The sequence below is a fragment of the Chiloscyllium plagiosum genome, unplaced genomic scaffold (genome assembly GCF_037043375.1).
Source record: "Chiloscyllium plagiosum isolate Xiang-an unplaced genomic scaffold, Cpla_swu_hap1 HiC_scaffold_15, whole genome shotgun sequence".
Lineage (NCBI taxonomy): Eukaryota > Metazoa > Chordata > Chondrichthyes > Orectolobiformes > Hemiscylliidae > Chiloscyllium > Chiloscyllium plagiosum.
Window position 1 is genome coordinate 21,369,601 of NW_028270153.1, and position 18,686 is coordinate 21,388,286.

Sequence of the window (18,686 nt, forward strand, 5' to 3'; positions counted from 1 at the left end):
AAAACATCTTACTTTTCCTATTTTGTCTTTTTCACATCCCTTTATGTAATATTCCCTTCAAATTCTGAAGAAGGTTCTCTGAATCTGAAATACTAATTCTGCTTTCTCTTCAAAGATGCTGCCAGATCTGCTGAGTTTTTCCAGCAATTTCTGCTTGGGTGTTACATTTACAGTCTTCACGTATTTCAATTTTTTTGTTTCTTCCTGATTTGATCTAATTCACCCCTTCTCTGTTGTTTATTTCTTTATCTATGCTTAACTCTTAATTTAAGGGATACATTGTTAGTCACATCATCCATTAAAGTCCATAAGCTCTATTATCCTCATCATGCTGGTGTGAGCTCACCAAACATTTCCAAACTGTTTGGAAGTGAGCAGAGAAAGATCGATCTGGTCATGCTGTGAGATGACCCACAGCAGCAAGAACCAGTTGTTGTGAACCTCAAGTTTGTGGTGAAAGTGAGGACTGCAGATGCTGGAGATTAGAGTCAAGAGTGTGGTTCTGGAAAAGCACATCAGGTCAGGCTGCATCCGAGAAGCAGGAAAATTGACGTTTCGGGCAAAAGCCCTTCTTCAGGAATGTCTGATGAAGGGCTTTTGCCTGAAACGTCGATTTTCCTGCTCCTCGGATGTTGCCTGACCTGCTGTGCTTTTCCAGAACCACACTCCTGAACCTCAAGTTTGTGCTAACCAAACACAGACTGGGTATTGTTCCACATTGCGGAATACCTCCAGTCTGACTTTCCCATAACCAGTCATTTTAACACATCATCCTGCTTTAATGCCCACATGTCTGTCCTCAATATGTTGCAGTGTTCCCAGTGAATCAGTGCTAATTGGAGGTGCAACATCTCAACTTCAGAGTAAATGCTTTACAATCCTCTGGAGTTAATATCGAATTCGACACCTTTCTCCTTTTTAAATTGGTTATCATGTCCTCCCCTCCCATCCCCATCCCACCTACTGGCCTTTCAAGTCTGACAGGAACACATCGTTGTTCTACCATTCTCACATCCCGATCACTTCATGTGAACTATCAATATCTTTTGTTCACCGGCACCCTACACCCAGTGCCACCCCCCACTCTATTGCATAAATTCTGTCCCCTCTACACTTCAGCTGTGATGAAGAGTCATCTAGACTCGAAACGTTCGCTTGCTGTCTCTCCATCTGTGCTGTCTGACCTGCTATGATTTCCAGCATTGGTTGGTTTCAGTCAAGTTTGTGACAGTGGTTTTTCTTTAATGTATGGTCCTCCAATAAATTTCCAACTGCTTTATTTAAAATGAATACTGTATTTTATTTTCATTTAGAATTTAGTGAAATTGCACAGTTTCAGGTTTCTCCAGTGTAGGTGAGAGTGTAACTTTCCCAACTGGAGCAGCTCCTCAGATCCACCACTTCCTTGTGGGTGGGACTAGCAGAAGCACCGCCTCTTAGCGTGGGGGGCGTGGTAACAAGGCTACCCCGCCTTGCTAGGGCAGTGACCATCATTGCCCCGCCCCCTTGTCCCTTGGGTGTGGCTAACAAGACGCCACGCCTCTATTCCAGTGGTGACGGCTGTCAGTCACCAGGAGCTCTGGAGACGCGGCCATTATTAGCCCCTCCCCGTTCCACTGGGGGCGAGGCCACTAGGCCACGCCTCACCCCACCAAAAGGCGCGTGGTCAGCAATATCTCCGCCTGGTGCCTGTGAGGGCGTGGTCACCTGACGCCGATTCCTTTTGGCGGCACGGTTTTTCCGACCGCTGTGCCCTTTGGGGGTGTGGCTCCCATAATGACCCGCCCCTAACTCCGTGATGATGACGCGCTCCGGGGCTATGACTATAGTCCCAGCCTACATGCCTATTCAGGGTGTCGTCATCAGACAATCCGCCCGAACCCAGTTGCCATCCTGCACTCTGGGGGGGCGGGTCCATTATTGTCCACGCCCCCTGTGCCATTGAGGGGTGTCTACCAGTTGCCCCGCCCCTTTGACACTGGGATGATTGCCAGAAGCACCGCCCACTCTGGTTTCCGTGGCAGCGGGTGGTGAGTATTTGGCGGGTGGGGGTCGGATTGGGGAGAGAGTTGGGTTTCTGAGTCGTTTTCTTTCCACCCGGGTATGGGCACCCCCTTTCAGCCGTATGGGGAAAGGTTTGCACTCTGTTGATGATATCCAGAGGCCGCGTGTGAATCCCCGGACTCGCGTTATGAGCACTGCTGGCTGTAGGCCTCATTGCGGTCCTGATGGAGAGGGACCTGAAAAAGCGGGGAGATGACCAGGGCCACCACTGCACTGATTACTCCAAACTCTCAGCCAATTCTGAACAGTCAGACTGCACTCGAAATGTTAACAACCTCTAGTGGATTTTGCCAGCTTTTTTTGTTTATTATTTCAGATCTTCAGCATCCATTGTATTTCACATGTTTATTATTCAGAAATGACCAAGCTTTAGGAAAGTTTCAAACAATTCTGAGTATGATTCTAATCCTTAACTGTTTGTTTCAAAAGGAAATTTATTTATCTCATTCGGAAGAATAAAATTCTAACTTTTAATCTACTAAAGTATGAAGGAAGAAATAGTTAATAATACTTAAATAATTTCTCAACCTTTTAAGGCAGTTGACAACAATTGTCTGAGTGACTACTTGTAACTGTAAGAAATTGAAATTGGGCAAAGAAAAGACTATTTCCTGTACTGATCTTTAGTTAATCACTTTGTGGATACCAGACCTGTACAGAAGAAAATGTCATTTGAATGATCAAATGATATAATCTGGTGAATCTACTTGTCAATCATAAGGTTTGTTGGAAATATTCAAATACTTTGGGCTTTTAAAGTCAAAAAGCCATTGTTCAAAGTGATGAATTAATTTTTATTTGCTACATAAAACATTTGAAATTGCAAACAGCACTTAGCCCATCAAGTTCACTTTTTAAAAAATACATTGGTGTTCACTGGATTTTTACCACCTGTTTTCACATATCATAATATTTAGCACTGGAGGTGATTGTAGCCCAGTTGATCAGATGTTTGCCAGAATTCCTTACAGTTTCATCTCTGGAATTCTTGCAGTGGCAAGTCTTACAAAACTGTATTATGTCTGTTAAATGCACAGTATATTCAAATCTTGCAAAATCACCACTCCCTGTTTTGTCACTTCTGGCCCTGCAAATCTCTTAAATTCTGCACTCCTCTTACAAAGATCATTCAGCGCATCAAGTCTGTACTGCCAAACATATACTAATGATAAGCTAGTCCCACTTTCCCACACTAGGCCCATAGCTTTGAATGCTGTGACATTTCAAGTGTTCATCCAAATACTTTTTGAAGGATATGAGGTTATCTGCCTCAACTATCCTCGTGCTTTCCAACCCCCCCCCCCCCCCCACCCACTTTTGAGTGAAAAATATTTTCTTCAAATCTCCTCAAACTTTTCTGCTTTTCATTTACAAGTGTGGCTCCTTGTTGTCGATTTCACCTAAGATGAATTCTGGTCTTGTTCATCTCTAATATCCTTTACTTCATCATTGACAACCTTGCATACAACAGCCTTGGTCCATAGTTGTGGAATTTGTTCTCTAAACATCGTCATGTCTTTAAAATATCCCTTAAAACTTAGCTCATTTTACTTATTTGTCTAATATTTATTTTTATGCCTTGATTTCAAATTTTGTTTGAAAATACTCGTGAAGTGCCAGGGTTAGAGGGTTTGAGCTCTGGGGGAGAGGCTGAATAGGCTGGGGCTGTTTTCCCTGGAGCGTCGGAGACTGAGGGGTGACCCGATAGAGGTTTATAAAATCATGAGGGCATGGATAGGGTAAATAGACAAGGTCTTTGTTGGGAGGAGTCCAGAACTAGAGGGCATAGGTTTAGGGTGAGAGGGGAAAGACTTAAAAGGGACCTAGGTGGCTACTTTTTCACATAGGTGGTGATGCATGTATGGAATGGGCTGCCAGAGGAACTGGTGGAGGCTGGTACAATTATAACATTAAAAGGTATCTGGATGGGTATATGAATAGAAAAGATTTAGAGGGATGTGGGCCAAGTGCTGGCAAATGGGACTAGATTAAGATATCTGGTTGGTGTGGACGAGTCGGACCAAAGTACATCTTTGTGACTCATGCTACAGGAAGGATAGAAAGGGAGGCAAGAGAGGAGGAGGGCTGGCATTTTTGATAAGGGATAGCATTACTGCTGTGTTGAGGGAGGATATTCCCGGAAATACATGCAGGGAATTTATTTGGGTGGAACTGAAAAATAAGAAAAGGATGATCCCTTTATTGGGATTGTATTATAGACCCCCTAATAGTCAGAGGGAAATTGAGAAACAAATTTGTAAGGAGATCTCAGCTACCTACAAGAATAATAGGGTGGTTATGGTAGGGGATTTTAACTTTCCAAACATGGACTGGGACTGCCATAGTGTTAAGGGGTAGATGGAGACAAATTTGTTAAGTGTGTACAAGAAAATTTTCTGATTCATCATGTGGAAGAACCTACTAGAGAAGGTGCAAAACTCTTGGGAAATAAGGCAGGGCAGGTGACTGAGGTGTCAGTGGGGGAGCACTTTGGGGCCAGCGACCATAATTCTATTAGATTTAAAATAATGATGGAAAAGAATAGACCAGATCTAAAAGTTGAAGTTCTAAATTGGAGAAAGGCCAATTTTGACAGTATCAGGCAAGAACGTTTGAAAGCTGATTGGGGGCAGATGTTTGCAAGTAAAGGGACGGCTGGAAAATGGGAAGCCTTCAGAAATGAGATAACGAGAATCCAGAGAAAGTATGTTCCTGTTAGGGTGAAAGGAAAAGCTGGTAGGTATAGGGAATGCTGGATGACTAAAGAAATTGAGGATTTGGTTAAGAAAAAGAAGGAAGCATATGTCGGGTATAGACAGGGTAGATCGAGTGAATCCTTAGAAGAGTATAAAGGCAGTAGGAGTATACTTAAGAGGGAAATCAGGAGGGCAAAAAGGGGACATGAGATAACTTTGACAAATAGAATGAAGGAGAATCCAAAGAGTTTTTGCAAATACATTAAGGACAAAAGCGTAACCAGGAGAGAAAATAGGGCCCGTCAAAGATCAGCAAGGCGGCCTTTGTGTGGAGCTGCAGAAAATGACGGCGATACTAAATGAGTATTTTGCATCAGTATTTACAATGGAAAAGGATATGGAAGATATAGACTGTAGGAAAATAGATGGTGACATCTTGCAAAATGTCTGTATTACACTGGAGGAAGTGCTGGATGTCTTGAAACACATAAAAGTGGATAACTTCCCAGCACCTGATCAGGTGCACCCTAGAACTCTATGGAAAGCGAGAGAAGTGATTGCAGGGCTTCTTGCTGAGATATTTGTACCATCGATAGTCACAGATGAGGTGCCAGAAGACTGGAGGTTGGCTAACGTGGTGCCACTGTTTAAGAAGGGTAGTAAGGACAAGCCAGGGAACTATAGACCAGTGAGTCTGACGTCGGTGGTGGGCAAGTTGTTGGAGGGATTCCTGAGAGACAGGATGTACGTGTATTTAGAAAGGCAAGGACTGAATAGCGATAGTCAACATGGGTTTGTGCGTGGGAAATCATGTCTCACAAACTTGATTAAGTTTTTTGAGGAAGTAACAAAGAGGATTGATGAGGGCGGAGTGGTAGATGTGATCTATATGGACTTCAGTAAGGCGTTCACCAAGGTTCCCCATGGGAGACTGATTAGCGAGGTTAGATCTGACAGAATACAGGGAGAACTAGCCATTTGGATGCAGAACTGGCTCAGAGGTAGAAGACAGAGGGTGGTGGAGGAGGGTTATTTTTCAGACTGGAGGCCTGTGACCAGTGGAGTGCCACAAGGATCGGTACTGCGTCCTCTACTTTTTGTCGTTTACATAAATGATTTGGATGCGAGCATAAGAGATACGGTTAGTAAGTTTGCAGATGACATCTAAAATGGGAGGTGTAGTGGACAGCGAAGAGGGTTACCTCAGATTACAACGTATCTTGACCAGATGGGCCAATGGGCTGAGAAATGGCAGTTGGAGTTTAAAGTGAGGTGCTGCATTTTGGGAAAGCAAATCTTAGCAGGACTTATACACTTAATGGTAAGGTCCTAGGGAGTGCTGCTGAACAAAGAGACCTTGGAGTGCAGGTTCATAGCTCCTTGAAAGTGGAGTCACAGGTAGATAGGATAGTGAAGAAGGTGTTTGGTATGCTTTATTTTATTGGTCAGAGTATTGAGTACAGGAGTTGGGAGGTCATGCTGCAGCTGTACAGGACATTGGTTAGGACACTGTTGGAATATGCGTGCAATTCTGGTCTCCTTCCTATTGGAAAGATGTTGTGAAACTCAAAAGGGTTCAGAAAAGATTTACAAGGATGTTGCCAGGGTTGGAGGATTTGAGATGTAGGGAGAGGCTGAACAGGCTGGGGCTGTTTTCCCTGGAGTGTCAGAGGCTGAGGGGTGACCTTAAAGAGGTTTACAAAATTATGAGAAGCATGGATAGGGTAAATAGGCAAAGTCTTTTCCCTGGGGTGGGGGAGTCCAGAACTAGAGGGCATAGGTTTAGGGTGAGAGGAGAAAGATATAAAAGAGACCTAAGGGGCAACTTTTTCACACAGAGGGTGGTACGTGTATGGAATGAGCTGGTGGAGGCTGGTACAATTGCAACATTTAAAAGGCATTTGGATGGGTATATGAATAGGAAGGGCTTGGAGGAATATGGGCCGGGTGCTGGCAGGTGGGACTAGATTGGGTTGGGATATCTGGTCAGCATGGACGGGTTGGACCGAAGGGTCTGTGTCCATGCTGTACATCTCTATGACTCTAAGTAGTTAGTGACTTTTAATATGTTAGAAGTTCAATATGAATAAAATTGTTATTGATTTGTTATTTAATATTTATATTTGTCAGCCTACCTGTCTAAGACAAACCCCATCACTCATAAAGTTGCTTCCACTGCAGATTTCCATAGAAGGTGTTTGGTTATGTCGACATGTGGCATGTTATTTGTTGGTATACGTTTAAGCCAACAACACTGGTGCGAAGTTTCTCCATAAGTTGCTTGAAATACTCCAAAGCTCGAGGCCTCAGGAAGAAGAAAGAGCTTTCTGAAAAGAAACTGGTAATATTAATCAGTCTTTCTTAAAATCTTCAGATGTCTTAGTAACTTTGAAAGGTATACAATTAGAAGGTAGAAAAAAGAATTCTAGTAGCCATATAATGACTATGAATATGCATTCATTTTGTAACCAGCAGCAGCTGAATGATGGCAGTTATTTATTACAATTACTGTTTACAGATTCAGTGTAAAGTTTTGTAATGGAATTTATGATTATTAAAGAGACCAGTAGCATGATACCCTCTACAGGGTTTCTTGGAGCTATGTCTCTTTAACTAATCAAATTGAACAGTACTTACTGAAACATGCAGAGTCTAACCAGGTAAACTTAGGTTAATTAATGTTGAATTATGTGTATTCAACAAAATAAAGGGCGAAAAGAGTAGTGGATTAAGCAGATAGAAAAATCTGAACAAATAAGACTGCACAATTTAAAGTTTCACTGCCAAAAAAGTTGCTTGGTGGATTTATGATGCTGTTAAATGTTTTTTTCTGGTATGCTTATGGAATTGTATTGGATAAGTTCCACAACTCCATGCCTTTTCATGTGTTGGAAAATCAAGTCTCTTGAAGAGGTACCAGTGTAGATCAGCTTCAGGGGTGACCAGGCAACCCTGAAAGCAATTTCCTGATTTTTAGCAATTTAACTGTGCATTATAAAAGCGGGAAGTTGCTGTCTTATTTATTTCTTACAGTGAGTGCTGTAATCTCACCATTTTATTACCACAGCATCCAGGGCATTGTTTACAGTACTCTCTATGATCACAATCATGAATTACCAAGAAATGTGAGTGCCTACAGTTCCATAAATCTATATATGTAAAGTTCTCTTACAAGAAGAAGAGTCATTTTTGATATCTTTTGAGGGAATTTATTCACATAGTTAGATCACTTTGCTTTAAGGAGTTTTTGTTTAATAATAGGATTGTAACGTAATTTCAAGCCATAACATTTCTTATCATTTAGACCCGTTACTTTGTGGATCACCGTACAGTCAGAGTGTATGGAGGGAGAGGTGGTGATGGAATATGCACCTTCCACAGTGAACCCCGCAAAGAATTTGGAGGACCTGATGGTGGAAATGGAGGGGATGGAGGACATGTTATTTTAAAAGGTAGATTGTTTCTTATGATTGGTGAGTGGTGCTTGCCCTCCAGGAGGGGCCAGTATTCATTCATTAGCATCAGTTGGCTGTTTGAATCTGGAGGGCATTGTAATCATACTTAAACCTGATGTGTATAAAACTTCTTGGAGAGGTCACTGGATAGTCATTATGATTCCATATTTATTTGTCGTCCTTTACTCAGGATGTGCTGAGATTAATCGAAGCAAGCATGCTGTTGCTATCATATATGTTTGCTAATTCTACATAGTGCAGAATTGAATCTGGTTGTATGGCTCAGTTATTCACGAGATATACTCCAAGCTGTTAAGAAAGTCCTGAGTGATGTCTCTTTTAAGAAAAGAGTGGAGTCTCTACTGCTGATGCTGACCCGGGACCTGGAGCCTCTCTCCATGCTGACCCGGGTCCTGGAGCCTCTCTCCGTGCCGACCGGGTCCTGGAGCCTCTCTCCGTGCCGACCGGGTCCTGGAGCCTCTCTCAGTGCTGACCGGGGCCTGGAGCCTCTCTCCGTGCTGACCAGGGGCTGGAGCCTCACTCCGTGCTAACCGGGGCCTGGAGCCTCTCTCCGTGCTGACCGGGGCCTGGGGCCTCTCTCCGTGCTGATCGGGGCCTAGGGCCTGGCTCCGTGCAGACCGGGGCCTGCAACCTCTCTCCATGCTGACCAGGGCCTGGGGCCTGGCTCCGTGCTGACCGGGGTCTGGAGCCTCTCTCCATGCTGACCGGGGCTTGGGGCCTGGCTCCGTGCTGACCGGGGCCTGGAGCCTGACTCCGTGCAGACCGGGGCCTGGCTCCGTGCTGACCGGGACCTGGAGCGTCTCTCTATGCTGACCAGGGCCTGGAGCTTGTCTCCGTGCTGACCGGGATTTGGAACCTCACTCCATGCTGACCGGGAGCTGGAGCATGTCTCCGTGCAGACCGGTGCCTGGAGCCTGTCTCCGTTCTGACCGCGGCCCGGAGGCTGTCTTCGTCCTGACCGTGGCCCGGAGCCTGTCACTGTGCCGACCGGAACCTGGAGCCTCTCTCCGTGCTGACCGGGGCCTGAAGCCTGTCTCTGTGGTGACTGGTGCCTGGAGCCTGTCTCCGTGCAGACCGGGGCCTGGAGCCTGACTCCGTGCAGACCGGGGCCTGGAGCCTGTCTCCATGCAGACCGGTGCCTGGAGCCTGTCTCCGTGCAGACCGGTGCGTGGAGCCTCTCTCCGTGCAGACCAGGGCTGGAGCCTCTCTCCGTGCTGACGTGGCCTGGAGCCTCTCTCCGCGCTGACGTGGCCTGGAGCCTGTCTCCGTGGTGACCGGGGCCTGGAGCCTGACTCCGTGCTGTCCGGGCCTTGAGCCTGTCACCGTGGTGACCGGGGCCCGGAGCCTGTCTCCGTGGTGACCGGGGCCCGGAGCCTGTCTCCATGGTGACCGGGGCCCGGAGCCTGTCTCCGTGGTGACCGGGGCCCGGAGCCTGTCTCCGTGGTGACCGGGGCCCGGAGCCTGTCTCCGTGGTGACCGGGGCCCGGAGCCTGTCTCCGTGGTGACCGGGGCCCGGAGCCTGTCTCCGTGGTGACCGGGGCCCGGAGCCTGTCTCCGTGGTGACCGGGGCCCGGAGCCTGTCTCCGTGGTGACCGGGGCCCGGAGCCTGTCTCCGTGGTGACCGGGGCCCGGAGCCTGTCTCCGTGGTGACCGGGGCCCGGAGCCTGTCTCCGTGGTGACCGGGGCCCGGAGCCTGTCTCCGTGGTGACCGGGGCCCGGAGCCTGTCTCCGTGGTGACCGGGGCCCGGAGCCTGTCTCCGTGGTGACCGGGGCCCGGAGCCTGTCTCCGTGGTGACCGGGGCCCGGAGCCTGTCTCCGTGGTGACCGGGGCCCGGAGCCTGTCTCCGTGGTGACCGGGGCCCGGAGCCTGTCTCCGTGGTGACCGGGGCCCGGAGCCTGTCTCCGTGGTGACCGGGGCCCGGAGCCTGTCTCCGTGGTGACCGGGGCCCGGAGCCTGTCTCCGTGGTGACCGGGGCCCGGAGCCTGTCTCCGTGGTGACCGGGGCCCGGAGCCTGTCTCCGTGGTGACCGGGGCCCGGAGCCTGTCTCCGTGGTGACCGGGGCCCGGAGCCTGTCTCCGTGGTGACCGGGGCCCGGAGCCTGTCTCCGTGGTGACCGGGGCCCGGAGCCTGTCTCCGTGGTGACCGGGGCCCGGAGCCTGTCTCCGTGCTGACCGGGGCCCGGAGCCTGTCTCCGTGGTGACCGGGGCCCGGAGCCTGTCTCCGTGCTGACCGGGGCCCGGAGCCTGTCTCCGTGCTGACCGGGGCCCGGAGCCTGTCTCCGTGCTGACCGGGGCCCGGAGCCTGTCTCCGTGCTGACCGGGGCCCGGAGCCTGTCTCCGTGCTGACCGGGGCCCGGAGCCTGTCTCCGTGCTGACCGGGGCCCGGAGCCTGTCTCCGTGCTGACCGGGGCCCGGAGCCTGTCTCCGTGCTGACCGGGGCCCGGAGCCTGTCTCCGTGCAGACCGCGGCCCGGAGCCTGACTCCGTGCAGACCGCGGCCCGGAGCCTGACTCCGTGCAGACCGGGGCCCGGAGCCTGTCTCCGTGCAGACCGGGGCCCGGAGACTCTCTCCTTGCTGACCGGGGCCCGGAGACTCTCTCCTTGCTGACCGGGGCCCGGAGCCTGTTTCCGTGCTGACCGGGGCCCGGAGCCTGTTTCCTTGCTGACCGGGGCCCGGAGCCTGACTCCGTGCTGACCGGGGCCCGGAGCCTGACTCCGTGCTGACCGGGGCCCGGAGCCTGACTCCGTGCTGACCGGGGCCCGGAGCCTGACTCCGTGCTGACCGGGGCCCGGAGCCTGTCTCCGTGCTGACCGGGGCCCGGAGCCTGTCTCCGTGCAGACGGGGGCCGGAGCCTGTCTCCGTGCAGACGGGGGCCCGGAGCCTGTCTCCGTGCAGACGGGGGCCTGGAGCCTGGTGTTCTTTGAAGCTTGAGATTTTTGAGCAAGCAGCTATGAAGCCTTGTTTTGTCTGAGGTTTGGTGAATGATGAATATTGATCCAGCTGTTCACCATGAGGGCAAAAGGACTTCTGTTTCATAAAGCTTGGTCATATTCTAAATGTGCAATGTAATCATTGATCAGTCGAAACCCTGTCAATTTAGACATTTTTAAAAAATCTAATTTGCATTTCTAGATTCCAATTTGGAAATAATTGAAAGCATTAGAGGATTACAGTGCATTGTAAACATTGTAACCTTGTATTTAGTTTGTTTTTAAATGCTATCTCAAGCTAGTTTTGCACAATACAAAAAGTCCTAAGCAGTTTTCCAGAATAAAATGGTGGTGTAAAGAAATTGTGTTGTTTTGTTTCACTTGTGTAATAATAATGGTTGTCACAGCGTCAAGGCTTCACACTGTGACTTCTTTGTAGTGTTGTTTTGTTTGCGTTGATAAAAAAGCAGTGCAATAGTCTTCTTCATGAGGCAGGTGTGCATTCCGCCATGCAACGTGTCACTGTTTTATTCTTACTGCTGTAGAACATTATTGATGGTGACTTTTTGGCAGCTATATCTAAAGGGAAAAAAAATCTTAATTGTTTTCCTGACTTGTTAATGAATTAAATCTCAGCTTCAGGTTTATTTTCTTGTTTGGTAACTTATAAAATTTTAATTCATTTTTCAGTTGCTCGGCAAATAAAATCACTGTCCTCTATTGTATCCCTTTATCGCGGCAATAATGGAGAATCTGGCGGAAGTAAAAACTGTTACGGAAAAAAGGCACCTCACACTTACGTATTGGTGGGTAACAAAAATTTCTCAAGGTTTAGAATCTTTGAGTTTTTATTGGCTAAATTAAATTATTGTTATGGTCTCAGGTGCCGATTGGTACTGTAGTCAAAGAAAATGGGAAGGTCGTGGCTGATCTGTCATCTCATGAAGAGGAATATGTCGCTGTCTATGGGGGACTTGGTGGCAAGGGCAATCGCTTCTTTCTGTCAAATGAAAATCGGGCACCAATGACTGCTACTCCTGGGGACCTTGGTCAGGAACGGGTCTTGCAGCTGGAGCTCAGAACCATTGCTCATGCTGGGATGGTATGTAAAGATGCAAGCTGTTCTTGCTACTTTTTAACAATGCAGCACAATGCCGTGACTGAAAATACCTTGGTTAACCATGTAAGGCTATACTTTGTGTAACTTTAATTTGTGTCTGATTTCTGATTCAAAGTATTCATCCCATGGGCAAAAGTTCAGATGTACTTTATCAGAATTAATTAAATGAAACTATTTCTATCCTGCATTTTCTTATTGAACTCATTCTTTTTAATGATGCCTGAAAGTTCTATGACTTCCATTCAACATGGTTTGTCTATGAATCAATGTACTTGATACTGATAACTTAAATAATGTCAACACTGAGTGTTTTAATTAGAAAGCCATTTATGTTACTGACAAATGACTCCTGCCTTGAGGCATTACTTAACTGCCAGAAATTGACCAAGAACAGCCAGTGGCTTATCCCTTCCACATTCTCCCTACTGCTCATCTTTATCTTCTCTGTCAAGCTCTATATTAGATTAGATTCTCATTAGATTCTCTACAGTGTAGAAACAGGCCCTTCAGCCCAACAAGTCCACGCTGCCCATCCGAAGAGAAACCCACCCAAACCCATTCCCCTACCCTATGTTTACCCCTGACTAACACACCTAACACTGTGTGCAATTTAGCATGGCCAGTTCACCTGACCTGCCTATCTTTCGATTATATTGGTTGACAAATGAAACTTGTCATACCTTTTTAATGAACCCTTAATATTTTTAATCATTGTTATCTCTTTGCTACATTAGATAAGCGGATTCAAAGTGGAAACCATTGAGAGATTGGCCTAGTGATGAGTAATTTATAATGACTTAGCTCATCACACTTCATGGCGGAATAAATCAATGCAAAGATTTGCACCATTTGTGACTTCCTAAACTACTGTAAAGTCAATGGTGTGCAAGCACAGTTGCTGATATAAAGAAACTTGGGAGTCATTTTAATTTCCACAAATGCAGTGAGATAAAAGATGAAATAATCAGGTTTTTCTTTTAAAAGCGATATCGGCTGCAATAAACTGCTTAGCAGAATTGGTGGATCTGTTTGAAATAATAAGGATCACTTATCACCATCAAAAGATATTTACACCACCAAGGCCACCAGAATACAATCTTAGTCTCATCAGATGATATGGTTGCCATAGCACCAACGCCAATAAGAAGGGAGCTACCAGATTCACTGTGGTTATTTTCACTGATTGGCAGCTCCAAAAAACCAATCCTACAAAACCATTAGCTGAGGGGCCAAGCACCGATATTAGGCTTTTGGCTTCCTTTCATACTTTGTGATATGAAAGGAATGGAACAGCAAGACAAACAAGAGTCTTGCTTACCTTTTACCGTAACAAGGCTGTTAGGAACCCTAGACTAAATCATTAATGTACAGTATGTAATTTGTTAATTTGGTATTTATGCAGAATCTTGTGAAATAGGTAAAACTAGCTGTACAACTGTTACCTGACTATTCATGTCTTTAATTTAAAATATCCAGTTTGTTGGTCTGTAATTGTCCCCACCACATTAGATTGCTGACTAGTTTCTTACAGAATGTAGGAGGAATTAATATGGGAGTGTGTCTGAAATCAGTCAGGGGCCTTCAGGTGCCTGGGAGAAGTAATAGTAACTAAGTTCGATGAGTGAAGTAAGAAATTTGAAGTGTAACAGATTTTGCCATGTTTGAGCACATCACTGTTACAGGATCAATTTTCTTAATCGTTATTGAAACGATTATTGCTATTATCTTCAAATGCTTATTTTTTAACCCTTTTTAAAACATAATTGATTGAACTGCATTTGTTTTGGTCCAGCATTACTTGGCAAGAAAACTTAACCTTATTTTCTATTGTGATAAGGTTGGTTTTCCCAATGCTGGAAAATCCTCTCTTCTGCGAGCAATCTCAAATGCCCGGCCAGCAGTAGCAGATTACCCATTTACTACATTAAACCCTCATGTTGGTGTGGTGCATTATCAAGACTTTGAGCAGATTGCAGGTAAATCATGTTGTTACATGTGCCTTTTTACATTGCTTGTTTTCTGTTGAAATTGAGTGACTTAAGATTAAGTTTCTACTTTGAAAGTTTAATGATGCCTTTTTTCCTTCTTAAGAAATAAGTCTGACAGTTGTCTGTACATTTAGGGAGGAATGCTTCTAATCCAGGATTTGTATTTTAGATTCCATTATCTTTTCACCTACATCAGCTCTGTTGTTGCCTTTTTGAATGCTGGACTCCCTGGCAGGGTGTGTTTGCTCAATTACTGTTGCCGTTTTGTGACTTGCTCACAAGACAATGCTTCACGTGTGAGCCTTCATGAGGGAATTATAACAAAAAGATTATCTGTCTATGAGTTTAAGCTTTGTTCAGTTTCAAACCTAATTTCAGCAAAGGTGCGACCCTGTTTTCACTTTTTCTGTACAGCAAAATACAGAGGAACCTCAATCATTCAAAGGACACGGGCAAGGGCTATTTTGTTCGGTTAATTGAATTCCGGATAACATAATGTAGCCAAGCATCGGGACCTCGTGAGCTTGCTGGATAATCCAGTATACAGATAATCGAATGCCGGATAATCGAGAGTCCTCTATAGTGTGACATCTCAAACAAACACAGAAATATTCAACACAATTCAGCATGTCTGGCAACATTTGTGGGGACAGAAACAGAATTAATGTTCTAAAGAAATAGTATCAGATTCAATGTTTAATTCTGTTTCTCTCTCCATAGATGCTGTAAGACCTACTGAACTTCTCCAGCACTCACTTTTATAACTGCTGTCTTGATCATAAAAAGAATGCTGGAGTTTGGTTTCCATTCCAACAACAGCACCAAAATCATCCAGTCAAAATACTGATGACCTACGCTTCAGGCATAGAGGATAGTCTTTATTTCTCAGCTGCTCCACAATGCGATATAACTAACCAGTTATTTAGGGTCTGCTTCCATGCTGTATGACCTATAAATGCCCTTAATTGTTGAAGTTTTACCAAAAGGCATTTTTCAAGGCTTGTAATCAGGCAAAATAAAATTGACTGTAAGCCAAAGCAAGAAGATATTAGAAGAGACAAGGTGATCAAAAATATAACGTTGATTTTGGGATAGTGTAGGGGTTGAGCTGAGAATTAGATTAGATTAGATTAGATTAGATTACTTACAGTGTGGAAACAGGCCCTTCGGCCTAACAAGTCCACACCGACCCGCCGAAGCGCAACCCACCCATACCCCTACATTTACCCCTTATTACCTAACACTAAGGGCAATTTAGCATGGCCAATTCACCTAACCTGCACATCGGGAATTGAACCCGGGTCTCTGGCGCTGTGAGGCAGCAGTGCTAACCACTGTGCCACCGTGCCGCCCACAAATATATTTCACAGGTCGACGCAACATCGAGGGCCAAAAGGTCTGTTCAGTGCTGTACTGTTCTATGTTCTATTTCTATATTCAAAAAGTAGGTTTTAAGCAGTGTAGAGAGATACAGTTGCAGGAAGGTTTAGGGCTGAGATAGCTGAAGGCATAACTGCTACTATTGGGTGGGTGAAGAAAGCAGACAATACAAAAGAGTTTTACATTAGGAAAAAACAAAAAAAGTAACTTTTCAGTGTTGGTGTATGTTTTTAACACTGAACAAGAATTGCCTCCCACAAAGGTTTTAGTTCTTTTAAAATTCATTGTGTATATGCCTATATCAATTGTATTTTTAGATAAGGAACAACATATATTTTCATCACAAACTAACTTGAAGTGGCTGTAATTGTGCATTTCGTTTCTGCAGTTGCAGATATCCCTGGAATCATCAGAGAAGCTCACAGAAACAAAGGCCTAGGAATTGCCTTCCTGAGACACATTGAACGTTGCCGCTTTCTACTGTTTGTGCTCGATCTTTCAAAGTCAGATCCCTGGCAGCAGCTGGAAGATTTAAAGTATGAACTGGAGCAATATGATACAGGATTATCAGAGAGACCATTTTGTATAATTGGGAACAAAATAGACCTTCCAGAGTCCAAAGCCAACCTTGTTCTGCTTCGAGAAAAGTTAAGGAAGCGTGTAATAATTCCAGTATCAGCACTAACTGGTGCAAACATTGAAGAACTTATATTGCATCTCAGGGAACTTTATGATGGATACCTGGAGGACGCCCAGATTAAAGGTTGCATGCCAGTCAAATGGTAAAATTATACTTGAGGAAATATATATCCAAAATAAATTATTAAACTGGTCAAAAAATAAATTGTGAGATTCTTTTGTTGTGAACAGAAAGCATTATAAACTTTCTCTTCAGAACTGCATATTATCACCAATGCTTTGTTCGAGTGAAAATAAGATTTCTACTGATGTCTAGCATGTGCAGTTCTTTGCTATTTTTGTAATGGAAATAATCTTGATTTATTCACATACAGAAAAGATTGTTTTCTTTCAGAATAATTTAAAATGCAAACTGAGTAAGTTGGAGCATGACATTTAGAAGTGAAACATGATTTGAAGGAACAAATTAATTTGGTCCAATGGTTCACAAAACTCTCCACTGCTGTCGGGATGGAGAGTCGGGAATGCATTCTTCATCTTATACCTCTGTTTGTTTGAGGTAGAAAAGAATTATTCTGATTAGGCAACATCTGCAATTTTCTTACATAATGTAACTATCAGAACAGTAGAAGGTAAACTAGATGGATTTTGGCTTTTTTGCAACCTTGTGATACTGTGTAACTGACAGGTTTTGTAAATGATTTTTGTTTCATTGTACATCTGGTTTTCTATTTTCTCAATATGCCTTTCAAACAACACAATGGGCAATGAATTGGGTTGAAGTGCAGTCGTTGTAATGTAGGAAAACAGGCAGTCATAGTAACAAGATAAAAGAAAATCTGTTTCATTCATTCATTGAAAATTAATGAAATATTGCTGTTCCATTTGAAACACTTTCTGAGATAGCATTTAGGCAATTTAGAAAAGTATGGAGATACTCACTTTAATTTCCAACACTAAGAATTGGTTTGTTTCTGGTTAAGATGGAATGTCACTTCTTTCAGGTGCCTTCTTTATTTGCAAAGTTAAGTTGTGATCTGTCAAAGACCAACAATGATGGGGTGAATTTGAGGCAGGGAATATCTTTTATACACTAAAAGCAAATGCTGCGGATGCTGGAGGATCTGAAATAAAAACCAAGTGCTAGAGAAACTCTGCTCTGGCAGCATCTGCAGAGCGAGAAACCAAGTTACATTTTGAGTCCTTTATGACTTTGGAATATGTTGGGCTCAAAACTTTACCTCTATTTTCTCTCTCCACAGACTGTGCTGGATTTAGGTTTCTCCATGTCCTTATTTAATATAATATGTTTCCTGGTTGGAGCTTACATTTTCAGGGATTGGTCCACGCACATAGACATAAAGCTCTTCTTGAAATTCATATTGAATATTGTTAGATGTATCTTTTACAGTCTGAACATTTATCTCAACATTTAACTTTAAATTCCCAAGATGTTGAAGGAATCCTTGAGGTGGTTTTATCATGTATTTAGGCACAGCACTGAAATCAAGTCTCGCTGTACATCCCTATGACTCTATGGGGTGCGAACTCCTACTCCTAACAACACTCACATTACTTCTCATGTGTCCTACTGGTGCCTGACTCAGAATTTGCACAGAATCTTTAGCATTGCAGTGATTTGTAAAGAGTTGAAAGTATCCTTAAAATTGTCTATTTTTCAATCTATGTGTTTTGAGAGTTTCATTGCCAGTTTAGACAGCTTGCATAAATTGCACAAATCTGGCATGTTGTCAACGTAAAAGAAGTGGAGAAAATTAAGCAAACCATGATGAGGAATTTGATTAAAAGCATTAATGAACTCTTTAAGTTGAAGGTTTACTGGAATTAGAACATTGTAATAATGAAGGAAGCTGCTTTTTGGCTGTGTGAAAAGACTATTCAATTAATCCAATCTTCCCACTGTTTCCATATGATCACCTGCAAATATTTCCTTCTCAAGGATATTGAATTCCCTTCTAAAAGTTCCTATTGAATCTGCCTCCATTACCTTTCAGCCAATACATTCCAAATGATAACTTTGTACTGTTTTTTTTTAAAAATCATCTCATTTAGTTCTCCCAATTACCTTAACCCTGGTTTCTGGCCCACCTTATCAGGGGGAACAATATTTACTTGCAAACTCTGTCATTTTGGACAATCACGTTTACATCCCTACTTAGTCATATTTGTTGTCAGAAGAACAATCTCAGCCTGTCTGGTCCCATGTTGTAACTGAATTCCCTCAGCCCTGGTACAGTTATGGTAAATGTCTCATTCTCTCATATTTTTAAAGTGTAATGCCAGAATAGAGCACAGTGCTCCATTTAAGATATAACCTGTGATTTATAAAAGTGCAGTGTAATTATCTTTTTGACTCTGTACCTCTAAAGCTA

General features: G+C 44.4%; 1 protein-coding gene across 5 annotated transcripts; it reads left to right on the plus strand.

Annotated features, from left to right (window-relative positions):
- The first annotated feature begins 1,877 nt into the window (after positions 1–1,877).
- mtg2 (mitochondrial ribosome-associated GTPase 2) lies at positions 1,878–16,498 on the plus strand. 5 transcript variants are annotated; one of them, XM_087994804.1, is made up of 8 exons: positions 1,879–2,030; positions 2,692–2,785; positions 6,942–7,101; positions 8,065–8,212; positions 11,857–11,972; positions 12,050–12,268; positions 14,124–14,262; positions 16,043–16,498. In XM_087994804.1, the coding sequence occupies exons 3-8, from the start codon at positions 6,973–6,975 to the stop codon at positions 16,438–16,440; spliced, it is 1,149 nt and encodes a 382-aa protein (XP_087850930.1). In that variant the 5' UTR covers positions 1,879–2,030; positions 2,692–2,785; positions 6,942–6,972; the 3' UTR covers positions 16,441–16,498. The 5 variants fall into 5 exon arrangements, with proteins under 5 accessions (XP_043566582.2, XP_087850930.1, XP_087850931.1 ...); XM_087994805.1 differs by having other exon boundaries at positions 1,880–2,029; positions 2,706–2,785; XM_043710647.2 differs by lacking the exon at positions 2,692–2,785 and having other exon boundaries at positions 1,878–2,030.
- The last annotated feature ends 2,188 nt before the right edge of the window (positions 16,499–18,686 follow it).